Source organism: Dromiciops gliroides, chromosome 1 (assembly GCF_019393635.1).
Source record: "Dromiciops gliroides isolate mDroGli1 chromosome 1, mDroGli1.pri, whole genome shotgun sequence".
Classification (NCBI taxonomy): domain Eukaryota; kingdom Metazoa; phylum Chordata; class Mammalia; order Microbiotheria; family Microbiotheriidae; genus Dromiciops; species Dromiciops gliroides.
The window spans coordinates 595993278-596009684 of NC_057861.1; the positions used below are offsets into that span (position 1 = coordinate 595993278).

Below are 16407 nucleotides of genomic sequence, written 5' to 3' on the forward strand. Positions count from 1 at the left end.
GACTGGAACTGTGGCACACTATATGTGTATTTTGAAATGTTGGTTAATTTTGTTGATTTATTTTTCCCCTTTTTAAAATTCATTTATATAAAGGATAGCTCTCTTGGAAGAAGGGAAGGGATGCATCGAGAAATGTAGACAATCTAAAAATCAAAAGTAGCAAAATTATTTTAAAAAGGAAAATAAAAACACTAGAAATCCAAAAGGGGGAAAGAATCTAAACTACTTGAGAGTAGGGGCTGTTCTTATTTGGCCTTTCTATCACCAGTACAAAGCAAAACAATTGGCAGGAACATAATAAATGGTTCTTGAATTGCATGGAATTGAGTTGAACTGGAGTCAAAAGATCAGATTTAGGAAGAGCCAACATGGCATCATCAAAAATAGGAGATGCTATACTGATGTCATTTCCTTTTTTGACAGTATTTTTTTTTTTGCAGGGCAGTGAGGGTTAAGTGACTTGCCCAGAGTCACACAGCTAATAAGTGTCAAGTGTCTGAGGCCATATTTGAACTCAGGTACTCCTGAATCCAGGGCCGGTGCTTTATCCATTGCGCCACCTAGCCTTGATCAAGGGCAAAGCATTGTGTAAATGGAGCCTTTTAGCACCATTATTTGCAACTCACAGTTAAATCAAACTCTCTTCTTTGGGGGTGACAGCTCCCCTAAGGGACCCACCAATCAAGTTCAACCTGAGACTCAGCAATTATTTGAGTGATAACCAGAAGTGAAAAGCTATGTACGTATTGATCTGCCAAGAAGAAGTTGAAACCTGTGAAATAACTTGGAGTCAGAGAATTGGTCAGGGCTTTAGTCCACAGGTCCTGGAGGACAATAAAGTTAATTTGAATCTGTCATGTGATATGGGTGGGGTGATTCCAAGAGGTGGAATTGATTTGATTTTAGGCTGCATTAATAGGAATATAGTGCAGCACAATGCCTGGCACATAATTAGGCACTTAATAAATACGTGTTCATTGAATAATAAAAATATTTAGGACTTATAAAGTGCCTCAAGTTTTATAAATGGCTTTGCATGTGTTGTGCCATTTGGTCTTCACAATAATCCTAGGAGGGAGGCATTATTATTATCCCCATTTGACAGATGAGAAAACTGAGGCTGAGAGAGGTTAACTCACTTGCCAAGGGTCACAAAGCTAGTAAGGGTCTGAAGTAGGATTTGAACTTAAATCTTCTTATTTTCAAGTCCACCATTCTATCCACTACTCCACCTACAGGTCTGATTATAGTGCCCAGAGCTTGGAAAGTGATAAACCCAGTGTATCCTGGCCAAATGGCATGTGGAACATCCTATCATGAGCACCATATTTTTGGAAGTATATTAAAGAACTGGAGGGCATCTAGATAGTACAGTGGAGAGAGCACTAGGCCTAGAGTCAAGAAGACCCAAGTTCAAATCTGGACTCAAACATTTATTAGGTGGATGACCCTGGGCAAGTCACTTAACTCTGTTTGTCTCAATTCCTCATTTATAAAATAAGTTGGAGAAGGAAATGGAAGACCACTCCAGTATCTTTGCCAAGAAAACCCCCAATGGGGTCATGAAGAGTTGGACATAACTGAAATAACTCACCAACATTAGTAAACTGGAGTATATCCAGGGAGTGATGAAGAGGATAAGAGAACTAAAAAGCATGCCAGAGAAAGATTGAGTGAAGGAATTTTAAATCACTAGACAAAAGAAGAGAAGACTTATTAAGACTTATTGCTACCTTCAAGTATCAGAAGGATATGGATGAGGAATTAGACTTATTCTGCTTATCCCCAGAAAACAGAGTTAAGACCCTAGGTCCCAGACCTGGGAAGCAGATTTCAGATCATTTACATATGTTCTATAAGGAACAGCTTAATAAAAATTAAAGTTCTTTAAAGTGGACTAAGATTCTGGGTAGGCAGTGAGTTCTCCATCACCAGAGACCTTCATACAAGGGACTGAAGATAGTCCCATGCCAGAAATATTGTAGAGGAAACTGAGGTTAAAGTCTGGGGTTTGGTCTAAATGATGCTGAAGGTACCATCTAAGACTCTATAATTATATGAAAAAGTAAGATGCTAAGTGTGGCATCCAGACACCAGACAGTGCCCCTAGGGATGTGCAGACTGTTTGCATTCTCAAGATTCTCAGATAATAGTGTCTGCTTTTTCCTCCCTTAAGATGCCAATACTAGCAGATGGCCATTTTAGTCAACCCCATGGGAACTTTTTTTCACTGAGCTATTTCCCTAATGAAAATGCTAGCTAAGGGTTTAAATAGAACTATCTGAATGGTAAGTTGAATGAATGCTTGCAATAAAGGAATCTTGGCTTCCAAAGGTTCATAAAATTTTAGATGTGAATGGGACCCTAAAAGTTATCCAAAACAATCTCCTCACAATGTATACAAATGAGGTAAGTGAGAAGCAGAAAATACTGCCCAGGGCCATGGGTAGTCAGTAGCAAAGCCAAGACTAGAATCCAGGTGTCTTTACTCAAAGACCAATATTAGTTCCACTATATTATTCCTAATAATAACTGAAATGTATATACCATTTAAAAATTTTAAAAACACTTTACACACTTTCCAAATCTGAAGCTCACCATAGCCTTGTAAAGTAGATACTATAGCTATTACTAAAAGCTATATTTTGCAGTTGGTAACAAGAATGACAACAATAACTAGAATAGAGATAGATAGATGATAGAAAGATAGATAGATTTATATGTGTGTATGTGTCACTTTAAGATTTGCAAAGTACTTTATAAATATTATCTCTATATCCTCACAGAAACCCTGGAAGGCAGGTACCATTTTTATCCCCATTTTACAAATGAGGAAACTGAGGTTTGGGTAGAGAAAGGAGGTCATCCACCATGTGTAGGATTATGGATTTAAAGCTGGAAAGAGTCATAGAAACCATAGAGTCCATCCCCCTCATTGAAAAGATAAGGAGGGGGCAGCTAGGTGATACAGTGGATAGAGCACCATCCCTGGAGTCAGGATGATATGAGTTCAGATCCGACCTCAGACACTTAACACTTACTAGCTGTGTGACCCTGAGCAAGTCACTTAACCCCAATTGCCTCAACAAAAATGGGGAAAAACCTTAAAAAAAGAAAAGATAAGATAAGGTAAGTATCTGAGGTCATCCATGAATCCAGGTCTTCCTGACAAGTCTGCTACTCTCCACTATGCCATACTATCTCTCATTATACTTATTGATGATGGGAAAGGACTTTAGGAAGATGGGAGAGTTCAATTAGTAATCATCGGTACTTCCCCTACCCTACCCTTCTATGATTCATAGAGTTCTACAACATGAGAACCTTAGAATCCATCTAGTACAATTCCCTAATTTTACAAATAACAATACTGAAACCAAAGAGGTAGAATGCTTTTTTTCAAGGTCACAGAGGTAAGTAACCACAGAAATGGGTAGCAGAATACAAATCTCTTGATTCTTGATCTACTAATATTTCTGCACTTCCATCCTAGAATGTTCTCTAAACCCTGTTTTTCATATAGCTAAATGTAAAACTTTAGATGATTCCAAGCAGTCACCAAGAGGGTGACCAGTTGCCCTTTAAGCCTTGTTCAAGCCATCCTGATATCATGGCATCAACCAGTACTGGAGGTAACTAAACAAACCACTTTAGCATATTGCAGTAGAAGGGCCCTGGGGTGGCATTCCCTCCAGTCACTGCCCCTCTAGCTCTGTTCCCCAAGTAGAAGTTGAGTTCTCCCCAAGGTAGCCCTCAGATTTCTCATCAGGTTGAATGTGATGAGAACCAGTCCCCAGCTGTTTCCTAATCAGAAATGTGTGAGGACTGGGGAACATTTATTCAGCTCAAATCCAGTTACTCCTCCAGCTAGCTCAGTTTCAGGTAAAACCACTCCTGGTGATTGATGACTGAGGCACAGGCAGCTGAAAAGGATGCAAAAGTAGTTACAGAATCTAATCTGTTCAGCAAAATGCTTCTACTTACCGGACCTTGAGGACTGTTCTTGGCACTGGAAGTGAGTACAGAATTGTCAGATTTATAGTCCTAGGGATAAGGAGGAAAAAAGAAACCCAAATTGAGGGTAGCAATTTGATTTGGCAAAACTCACTTTAGAAAGAGCCCCAAAGAGCTTGGTGAATGGCATTGGGATGCCCTCTCTCTGACCATTCACCTTCTACCCCCAATGAGGGGCAATCCTTAGTCCTGGAAGGATGTAGCTGAGATAAAGCTGGGTACCAGAGTAAGAGATAAGTTCCATCCCAGTTCAAAGATGAGTACAACTGAAGGTTCCCCCTAGTTCATTTCTCCCATTTCATTTCCTACTTGACTCCAGGCTTTTCCTCAATAGCACCAATACCAGAGAGGACTTCTTTTTCTTTTTTTTTGCGGGGCAATGGGGGTTCACACAGCTAGTAAGTGTCAAGTGTCTGAGGCCGGATTTGAACTCAGGTACTCCTGAATCCAAGGCCCATGCTTTATCCACTGCACCACCTAGCTGCCCCCGAGGACTTCTTTTTCAAAGACTAAGCATTTGGTCCTGGGATTTCCTCTGTTGTCTCTTGTCTGGTCTTTACCACTGTAACTTAGCCCTTATCAGTCATCTCAAGGGCACCACTGAGCTTTACCACAATATGAGGGAATGCGGGAGTTTTCAGAAACAGAAGTATAGTCCAGCTTAGCACAGGTGAATAACATTCAATTGTTCTCTCCATGTGTTTCCTCTAAGTTAATTTCCTTTCTGGTTCTATAGTCCCTTTCTTCTAGACCCATCCATTGCAGTTATGGTTCTTCATGTTCACTGACTCTGATTTTCTATGCAAGAGTCTGAGATTCAGTTAACCTTTAGCATCCTTTAGGTCTCTGCTACTTAGCAAATTCCTTTCTCTAATATTTGGGCCCTGAGCATGCTAGAGTTTCTGGTTCAAACTGCTATCTATCAAATCTGGCCTCAAACACTTGACACTTACTAAATGTGTGATCCTGGGCAAGTCACAACTCTCATTGTCCCACAAAACAACAACAACAAAAACTATCTATAAACTCACCTCAATTACCAATTCATCCAGTGCCTTGTAGACTTTGCCCCCCTAGAAATGTCATTTACCCTGATCTCTTTGCTCTTAACCCCTACTCAAAAACTGTTCATCTTGCTCTGGATTAGTTTATGCTGGATTTCCACCCTTTTCATCACTTTTCTTCTTATTTCTTTAACTCTTTTTGAAAAGAGATCTTAAAACAAACTACTCTTTATAACTTTGCCCCACAATACACAAAAAGCCTATTAAAAATTAGTTACTAGGGGGGCAGCTAGATGGCACAGTGAATAAAGCACTGGCCCTGGATTCAGGAGGACCTGTGTTCAAATCTGGCCTCAGACACTTGACACTTACTAGCTGTGTGACCCTAGACAAGTCACTTAACCCCTACTGTCCCATCAAAAAAAAAATTAGTTACTAGGGGCAGCTGGGTGGCATAGTGGATAAAGCACCAGCCCTGAAATCAGGAGGACCTGAATTCAAATCCAACCTCAGAGACTTGAAACTTACTAGCTGTGTGACCCTGGACAACTCACTTAACCCTCATTGCCCCACCCCCCAAAAATTAGTCAACGACTGACTCAAAAAGTCTTTGCTATTTTCCATTAAAACATCTAAAATACTTTAGACTCCCACATTTGTATTTCAACATGCAACCTCTAATCCTTTTTCTCATTATCAATTGGCTAACAAATTCAATTACTAACTGATTCAATTGCTCTTTGGGAAAGGGTAACTGAAGTGTGCAGGTGCAGGTGGGACAGTGGAACTGGAACTGATCTGGGAACCAGAAACACTCATCTTCCTGAGTTCCAGTCTGACTTCAGACACTTACTAGCTGTGTGACCTTGGAGAAGTCATTCAACCTTGTTTGTCTCAGTTTCCTCATCTATAAAATGAGCTGGAGAAGGAAGTGACAAACCATTCCAGTATCTTTGCCAAGAAAACCCCATATGGGGTCGTGAAGAATCAGATATGAATGAAATGACTCAATAACAACAATAAATTGAGGTGGGAAGCAGGCCTGAGTGATAATTTCCCTACTCCTCCCTATACTGACTATAAGAATGCAATAATAGACCTATTCCCACCCTGAGATTTGTATCTCCACTAAAGTAGGGAACCAGTCCTAGGAAGGCATCTCTTGCATTATTTTGCTTCCCTCAGCAAAGAACAACCAATTTGGAGTATGAGGACCCAAGTTTGAATTCTACCTCCACTTCATACCACATGAGCAACCTTGTTCAAATCATGTTAGCCAGAAAGGGGCATCATTTTCCTCATTTGTAAAAGGAGGGGCCTGACCTAGATAGCTAAGGTCCCCTGCAACTCTAAATCCTGAGTTCCTGTGCTTTCCCATAGTCAACTGCATGGCTGTGAATCACAGTCTGGCTGGAGATGTTAAATGTCACTTGCAATTCTGCCACCAGCACCCCCACCTCATCCTTGCAGAGACACTCACATCTCCCTTCCAGAGTTAAAAGCATAGTACCCTGGCCAAAGATGCTGTGAGGAGAGAAGTTTGCCCTTTTTAAAAAATGACTGTGTAAGAAAGAAATTTAGCAGCTCAAACCCAGGTCTGAGTAAAGTTACAGAAAGCCCTGGAGAATAGCCTGAAGGGCAGGGGATGGGGTCAGAAATGGTACCCACAATCTAATTCCATGGCCAAATACATTCTCAGTGTGTACTTCTTCTTTATAATATTGAATGAAATAAGGTACTCTCTCATAGCCTCAAGGCCATAAACTAGTGTTTCTCCCTGGCTCCTTTACTGTCCCATTTTATAGACATATATTCAGGTAATTACTTAAAATGACATGCCAGACTGCAAGGGATATTTTAAATTGGCAAAGCCAAGTTTGAAACACAGCACATCCCTAACTGCTTAAGCAGATACTTCTCTCCCTGCTCTCAGCCCTTCAGAACCTGCTTTCCCTGCTTAGATCCATCTGCTTCTCCCCCAAGCCTATTAAAGTCTACCACCTTTTGGGGTGTTTCTATTCCTTGTCCTTGTTTTCAAAGACTGTCTGGAAAGGAGTCACAGAATCTTAGAACTGGCAGGAATCTGAGAGGCTATCTACCCCAGCAGAGGGATCCCATCTATCTATCTCTGATGAGTGTCCATTCGGCCTCTGCATGATATATTTACAAAGTGCTTTGCAAATCTTATTATTAGCAGAGATGGAACAGTGCGGAGAGTGCTAGACTATAGTCAGAAAGACCTGAGTTCAAATCTGGTCTGAGATGTTTAATAGTTATGTGACCCTGGACACAACCTCTGCCTCAGTTTTATCATCTGTAAAATGGGGATAAAAATAGTATCCACCTTCCAGGGTTGTGGTGAGGATAGAATGAGATGTTTGTAAAGTGTTTTTTACAAGCCATAACGCCCTAGAATGATGATGATGATGACGACAATGACAACAACTTGGAAAATTTTAGCTTTAGGGAATTTACTACCAAGGCACCTACTGGTCTTTTATTCACTCTCTCCTCCAGAGCCATCTGGGTCTAGTAGCAAGAGATAGATAGATAGATAGACAGACAGATAGATAATAGAGATATGGAGATAGATAAATAGATAAGAGATGATAGAGAGAAATTATATAAATATAGATATGGTAATAAATGATATAGATGTGTAGATATAGGTACAGATAGATATAGATACAGATATAGATGTAGATGTAGATATAGATATAGATATATTAAGACAACTAGAGATGGCCCCAGATGTTTTGGAGAATGAAGAACAAAACAACCAAGACAGCCCATTCCAACTCCATCTATTAAAAAGATTTCTAATTCTATTTGAAGGAATATCATGTGGAAGAGGGATTGAACTTGTATTGCTTAGTTTTCTGTTCCTGGGCCAGCAGAAAAATGTAACTGTTAGGGAGCTTTGCTTATTATCAAGCTGAATTCTAGTTTGCTATAAATTACACCAAATATTCCTAGTTCTTCCCTTTTGAACAAAGTCTAATATTTCTTCCATACTTATAGACAATCAGTCATGATGCTTGATTGCTTTCCTCCACTTCTCACCCTTGTCTCTTCTTCTTTGAGCCAAAAATCCTCAGTTCCTTCAACCAATCTTTAAATAATATGGTGTCCAATCCCCTCTACGTTTGGTGGTACTCCCCTGGGCAAGCTCCAACTTGTCAGTGTCCTTCCTAAACTGTCACACAGAAATGAACTGGCTGCATCAAGCCAAGTCAAGCTGAACTAAGTCTACATATGGTGTTGTTCAGCCATTTCAGTCATGTCGGACTTTTTGTGACCCCATTTGGGATTTTCTTGGCACAGATACCAGAATTGGTTTCCCATTTCCTTCTGCAGCTCATTTTACAGATAGGAAGGAAACTGGTTGTGTGACTTGCCCAAGATCACAAAGCTTGTATCTGAAGCCAGATTTTAACTCAGGAAGATGAGTCTTCTTGACTCCAGGCCCTGCTCTTTATCCGCTATGCCACCTAGCCGTCCCTATGTATGTTTACCTTAAGCGTTCTTCACACTTCAATAATATAGTTGTTGCCCTCTAAGCAACTAACTAAGCAGGGGGTGGGTGATAAAAAAGAAGACAAAGTTAAGCTCAAGCATCTTCTCTTATTGGACCTGATTTCACCAGCTTCTAGCACTACACTTCCAAAATCCTTTGTATTTATCTTTTTTTTTTAATTTTGCATCTACTTGTATGGGTACATGTTCTCTCCTTAATTGATTATATTTGTTACATTACATCTCCCTTCAATTATATTGATCAAATGTAAGCTTCTTTAGGGCAGGAACTATTTTGTTTTTGTCTTTACATCTCCATCACCTAGCATAGTGCCTGAGCTAGCACTTAATAAATGCTGGTGGGCTTCTTGATTGGTTAGTTGTCAGGGAAAAGAGAGGCACTGAGAGAAACAGAGAGAAGGGAGAGAGCCTAAGGGATCACTCTTTGGAAGGTAAACCTTTTCCAAACCATCCTTCACCTTAGCTCCCACCTTTCTCAGGGGTCATCAAGGCACCAGACCATTTCCAACAGTGGAAACGCAGAAGGAAAGATGTCCCATCTCATCTTTGCCCAAAGCCTTTTTCTTTACACAGTGATACCAAACATTCTTGGAAGAAATGTGCTGGTCCATGATAGCCTTTTTTAGCCATTCTGAGCAATAGTTAACTATTTCTCCTTCTGATGGGAAGGATAACAACAGGTGGTCTTGGGAATAGGGTATTTAGGGGATGGGATTATAACATTCCACAATGAGCCTAGACACATTTGTATAGTTAGAAAGCATTGTCATCAGCACACACAGCATCTCCTTCTTATGCCCTTTTCATCACCCCATGGTGATACCCTGGCCTTCCAAATGCGTGGTGTCCTTGTGTGTCCACTCCTCTCTCTCAGAAAAGAACCAAAAATCAGTCATTTATACCAGGCAGCCTGAATGTGAAACTTCTGTAGCAATATCTATTAAATACCAAGCAATGGCTAGGACAGAGAGTTCCCTGCAACGCTAGCTCAGAAATGATCCCATCCCCAGAGGTGGGAGCATCAGTTCTCTAAGTGAAAATGGCATTTAACAGCAACATTTATCTGCCAGAAAGACCACCAGGACCAATCTTTGCCTAGAAATAACCTTTAAATAACCCATCCTTCAAGTTTATGGCAAGCCTAGAACAAAGCCTTCTCTGTGCCAAACTCAGCTAATGCCCACTGGTCATCTAATACAAGTGGTACCAGGAGAGAAGGAATTCATGGGGGCTAGAATACAACTGGAATATTTATGGATCATTGTCCCTGGAGGCCCATAAACTTCAGTGCTCCACTCAAGAAGGGCTTTGGAAAATGAAAAACAGATGGGAGCAGAGTAGCTTTGGCTCTCTCTACTGGGTAGGCCTCTAGGAGGCAGGAGGCCTTGGCCCTTTATTATTATAAAGCACCCCAGAGTTCTATAATAATAAAGGAAAAAATTAAATGTCTTTCCTATTACATGAGGGAGTCTTTTTTCCCACTCTCTCTGGAGAAAGGGAAGGGTCAGGCGTGTGGAGGGAAAATTGGATGAGAATAAGATCTGTCATTATGGAGCTCAACATTAGATCTGCATATGGTCCATTACCATCATCTACCTAGTATTTGTATAGTTTTGCAAAGTACTTTACAAATGTTATTTATCCTCACTACAACTCTGAAAGATGGGCACTATAATTATTATCCCCATTCTACAGATAAGGAAACTGAGGTAGAGAGCAGTAAAGGGATTTTCCCAGAGTCACACAATTAGTAAGTGTGTGAGGTTGAATTTGAACTCAGGTCTTCCTACCTCCAGGGCAAACACTCTATCTGCTGCACCATCTACTTTTATTGCCTTTTTTCACTCTTTCCCTTAAAATGCTATATGTTCCAGCCAAATGAGGCTCATGGTTGTTCCTAGATACGATCTTTTACTTTCCATCTTTTATCATTTACACGTTATTGTCCATGTCTGGGTTGTGCAACCCACCAAATCTTTGCCTTGTGAACCCACTCTGTTCCTTGGAAGGCCACCTCAGATGCCCTGTAGCGTGGTGCAGTAGAAAGACTACTACCTCTGGGGTAACAGGTCCTGGATTCCAATCTCAGCCCTGATACTAATTGCCTATGTAATATTGGACAAGTCTCTTAACCTCATTGTGGCCTCATTTAACTCATTAGGGAATTCAGCAAGATCCCTTCCTGTTCTAACTCTATGACCTTTTGTCATAGGTGCCTCTGTTTCCACAAAGCCCTACCTAACTCTCCCCCATCCCTGAGGTGAAAGTGATAATTTTGTTCCTTTTTTGAATGGCTTTAGACCAGTTTTCCAGGCTAATTTCTGGCTTCTGTCAAATTCTACATTGTATTATACTTACTTCTACATATGCCATCCCTCTCTTTCTTGTCCCCCCAAACTCTTTATTTTTGTGAAGCAATTGGGGTTAAGTGACTTGCCCAGGGTCACACAGCTAGTAAGTGTTAAGTGTCTGAGGCCGGATTTCAACTCAGGTACTCCTGATTTCAGGGCCGGTGTTCTATCCACTGCGCCACCTAGCTGCCCCTCCCCAAACTCTTAATAGAAGATAAACCTGTTGAGGAAAAAAGATGGGTTATTTTTAACCCTTGTATTATCAGTGATATTCAGACAGTTTTAACCAGAGTGGAACAACTGGGGCTTTGACCCAAGATGTCAAATTTTGAGGGCACTGGTATTCCTTCAGCAGCTAGAGCAAGGCTAGCACCTACTTAACAAGAATAGTTCAAATCAGAAGCTACCAAACGGCAGATTGAGGTGAGATTCTCACTTTCCAAGTCCTGCTCCTCCCTCCTGCCAACCTACACTGCCACCCCTAACTTAGTGGTATTTCTAAGGTGTAAAAATTCCTATTAACACTTCGCCTTTCACCTAGTGGAGATAGCACAGATATTTGTTGATAGGAAAGCTGACCAATTTGCCTAGATTAGACAATCAAGGGAGATCTGAACTTTCTAATTTCTTCTGCATCCCAACCCTTGTCCAGGCCCCACTTTTCACTAATTTTGTATCCACCTTCATGGTGATCTCTCACTGACAGCCCACTAGTACACAGGTTCCACGAGGTTGGCTGTTGACATGCTTGCTTTAAATACTATTTGTGCCCACCCCAACTGTCCTCATATCAGCCACCCGGAGCTTAATATCCTTGGAAATGTTGGTTAACCTTTGAATGAAGAGCACAGTCTGCCCCTAATTTCCCCCGACCAAGAAAATGCAGTGTAAATGTCAGATTAAGCTTTTCAACCCTCTGCCTTTAAAATGAGAGATAAAATTTAGCTCCCCATTCCCAGATGTTAAAATCTCAGCTTCTCCCTAGGGCAAAGAAATCAATGCAAGTAAGATCCATATTTTTTTCTTGGAACACTACCACTTCTAGCAATTTATTTGACTGACTATGCCTTCTATTACCATGTAAATTGTTTCAGACTGCAGGGGGAAAAAAAGTATTAATCTCCTCTCAGTAAGTCATAAAATAAAGAAATCAATTTCAAGGTCAATTTAGTCTAAATAACACCTGCTGCCCTTTTTGTAACATGCAGACTCCTCTGAAACACTAAGTTGTTGTCTATAACAGCATCAATATGCAGCTGCAGAAATTTGTGTCTCACATAAGTCAAGGTAACACCAGGGAAGACTCGAGCCATCTGTCCCATAGGTACTGAATGAGAGGTCAGGAGGACGGAGCCTAAATCAGCCCACTAGCCTCCAAGGGAGAATGTGATCAATGAATACCTCACCTTGGGCTAAGTCACCTAGAAGACTAGGTCTCACTAATTCAAAGGAATATTAATTAAAACAATAACTAGAATGGGCTGACCAGGGCTTTGGCCCAGAGTACTAAATTTACAGGGTGTCGACTTTAAAGAACAATGACATCACTGGCTTCCTATAACATCTCATTAACACCAATCATTAATTAAAATTGGAAGATAACAGATTGGGCTGTGGAGAGTGCCTACTCTCCCTTCACTACCTGCCTCCATAAGACTTGTACCTGTATTCAAGAACTCTGACCCATCCCCCTCAAACCAAAGGCATGCATCTGGTCAAATTCTCCAGATGTGGTTTGTGATACTTAACCCAGGCACAAAAATTCCTAGTCACAATTCTGTTTTTATTTAACTTTTTTTTTTTTGGTGGGGCAATGAGGGTTAAGTGACTTGCCCAAGGTCACACAGCTAGTAAGTGTCTGAGGCCACATTTTAACTCAGGTCCTCCTGAATCCAGGGCCAGTGCTTTATTCACTACACAACCTAGCTGCCCCCTACAATTCTGTTTTGAAGAGTGATTTAAGGAAAAACCCTACAACAAGGGGGCAGCTAGGCAGCACAGTGGATAAAGCGCTGGCTGTGGATTCAGGAGGACCTGAGTTTAAATCTGGCCTCAAACACTTGACACTTACTAGCTGTGTGACCCTGAGCAAGTCACTTTAACCCTCACTGCCCCTAAAAAAAACCTCTACAACAGGCTCAACACTTCTCAGATATAGGTCTGCAATTTAAATACCTGCACAATCTATCGCATAAGCCAATACATTTCCTCGATGGTAAAATCTCTATTTGAGTCAAGATATTTTGAGGGCAACACTCAGTGAACACAGAACACTGGACTTAGAGTCAGGAAGGTATGATAGTGAATCCTGTCTCAGATGCACACTAGCCATGGGATCCTGAAGAAGTCACTTAACCTGCTTCAGTTTCTTCATCTATAAAATTGGGGCTTGGACTTTATGACCTCTCAAGTCCCCTGCAGCTTTAAATCTATGATTCTGTCATGAGGATATAAGTATAAAGAATCAGACTGGGGTCAGCAGTTTCCCATAGAAAGGACTCAGTCATTGAGTTAGAGGAATACAATAATGGATAAATAGATAAAAATGGATAGTCTCCATAAATGAATGAACAACAGCTGGAAAAATATGTTGTAAACATGCCATCAACCCTTTAGAGGCTATGGGATCATAAGATAATCATTTTAGACTGGAAGGACCTTAGAGGTTTTCTAGTTCAACCTTCCCTTACAGATGGGGACAGAGTTGATCATGGTCACACGAGTGGAAAGTTTCAGACCCAGGATTGGCACTTAGGAGCTTTGCCTCCAAATTTAGCACACACTTTCTCTTCTACCTCCTGAACCTGTTAACATGTCTCTTGAGAAGATGGCTAGCAACATTGTCTTTGCAGATGGACTTGGTCACAAATCACAACAGATAGCAATATACAGGTCACTGTTGGCTTTGCTAAAATAGGCAAATGAACATATGAGAGAGATGCTGCCCCAGGTCTTCCTGGAGGCTAAGACCCTTGTTTGAAGCCTTGATTGACTGCTGATTCTAGAACATTTTCACCAGAGCACTGATGGGAACACAGAGTTTGGTTTCTTACAGAAGAGCTAATCTGTGATCACCTTCATCATCATATACTATTCTATACTGAGCACCCACTATAGACATAGCCCAGTTCTGGTCACGGTGAGCCTTCAGAGAGGGCAGCAGAATTACTATCAGTAGAGCACAAGCTCCCTGAGAGCAGGGACTGGTTCATTTGTCAATTATCCACAGCATCCATTAAAATGTCTGACACATAATGGATGACACATAATGACACTTAATAAAAACTTGCTTGCTTAATAATTGTTGATGACTTATTGATTTTTGTGCAGGTAGTAGCAGACATTAAAATACCCTTCCTGCAGTGGTCCTAAGATCATAGATTTAGGGGCAGCTAGATGGCGCAGTGGATAGAGTACCGGCCCTGGAGTCAGGAGTACCTGAGTTCAAATCCGGCCTCAGACACTTAACACTTACTAGCTGTGCGACCCTGGGCAAGTCACTTAACCCCAATTGCCTCACTAAAAAAAAAAAGAAAGAAAGAAAGAAAAAGATCATAGATTTATATCTGGAAAGAATCTTTGAGATGACCTTATCTTATAGTTGAACTAATTAAGGCCTCACTATATGGTACAGTGGATAGAGTCAGGAAGACATGAGTTTAAATCCTGCCTTAAATGCTTACTGTCATTGTGACCCTGGACACTTCCTCTCAGCCTTAGTTTCTTCACTTGTATAATAGGGACAATGACAGTAACTAATTTACATGGCTATTAGGAGGTGACATACATAAAGCACTTTGTAATCCTTAAAGCAGTATATAAATGTGAGAGAAAGCAGTATATAAATGTGAGAGGCAGCTAGATGGCACAGTAGATTGAGCACTGACCCTGGGCTCAGAAGGACCTGAATTCAAATCTGACCTTAGACCCTTGACACTAGCTGTGTGACCCTGGGCAATTCCCTTAGCCCCACCTGCTTCAAAACATCCAGGGCCATTTCCAGTCATCCTGATGTATATCTTGCCACTGGATCCAGATGGCTTTAGATGAGAGAGAGTGAAGTTGGTGACCTTGTACAGTCCTCCCTCACTTAAATCCAATTCAGGGCATCACATCATTGTCAGTGTCATGGTCCTCTTCAAGAACAAAGGACAAACAACAACAACAATAAATGTGAGCTATGATGAAAATTATTCTTATTCTTCTTCTTATTATTATTCTAAGGTCACACAAGTAGCAAGCAAGTGGCACAGTCAAAATTTGAACTAAGATCCTCTGACTCCAAATGCAGAACTCACTCCACATCATCATTCAGCCACCCAAGTATATAGATTTCTGTTTAGAATTCCCAAGAAGGCTAAAAATGCTGGCATAGCAGCATCAGACTAAAACTATGTTGCAGCCTCTGATACCCACTGAGCATCCAGGACATAGTCCTCATGAGATGCCATGGGTCACACAGTCAAAGGCAGACTTAGGTGTCCTGTGTTTCTTTCTCCAATAAATAGGAGAGAGACTGACAGACACACAGGCACAGACCCAGAGAGTAAGATCAAGACAGAGGCATAAAGACAGAGGCACAGAGAGATACACAAAGATACACGCAGAGAAATTAGGCACGGAGTACAGAACTGAGCTTAGGGGAAAGTCTGTAACACTTGTAGTTGCAAACCTTTAAATAACTCATACATAGGGGGAGCCTTTTTCCTCAACTCATCTCAGAAGTCATTAAAATTAATGGGTTTTGTATCAGGAATTTCTAATAGAGTTACTGAGTCACTGAGTCAAGAAGCCAGTATGTAAAACGACAGAGTTGATTTCTTGAATGCAATGAAAATTTTAATCTAATGTTAACTGATTCTTGCACAGTGATAACTGTCCCTTTCCACTAGGATGAAAGTAGGATTTGGGCAGGATCTGACCTCCAAAGAACACTAATGCTGCAGAGAGACAAAAAAAACAGACCATTAAATCACAGAAGGAGAATTTTTACGCCTCCGCAATGGTGTGTAGTGACAAAAGGAACAATGGAGAAGAGAAAACAGATATTCTCTACAGACTCATATAAGAGCATATAATATAGAAAATACTCATCCAGACATGTGAAACATTCACCAAAACAGACTAAATGAGAGCAAGGAAAACACTCCATAATGAAAACCCAGAAAGAATGCAAAGCGATAGTGGATGAAGATAAAGGAGGGCATTAGTAATGCAAGATGAAGCTTTGAAATATTCCTGGCTAGAGTTGCTGAACACAGGGCTGAAAGTGTTTTCTAGGACTAGAATAGCAAGGGAACCAGTGAAGGAAGCAGATTATTACAGGATATTTTGCAAAATGAAGTCAGAGAGAATAGCAAAATAACTGAAGTGTTAAATAAATACTTCCTAAATGTGATCACAAGGGAGAACACTAAAATTAGGATGTCTGACATTGGCTTTTTATCCACTGCCTAGGATTATTTCAGGTTTACTGAGGCAGAAGGATTCAGTAACCCACA

The 16407-nt window shown here is 40.8% G+C and overlaps 1 protein-coding gene across 19 annotated transcripts in view; it reads right to left on the reverse strand.

Annotated features, from left to right (window-relative positions):
* The window catches only part of RBFOX1 (RNA binding fox-1 homolog 1), a 2803489-nt gene that overhangs the window by 2399409 nt on the left and 387673 nt on the right, over positions 1-16407 (reverse strand). For 18 of the 19 annotated variants that reach the window (XM_043976864.1, XM_043976845.1, XM_043976850.1 and 15 more), the window contains exon 3: positions 3985-4044. The exons of the other annotated variant lie outside the window; for it this stretch is intronic. In XM_043976864.1, the coding sequence (XP_043832799.1) occupies positions 3985-4044 (60 nt within the window). The remainder of the gene's footprint in view (positions 1-3984; positions 4045-16407) is intronic. 19 annotated transcript variants of the gene reach the window in all.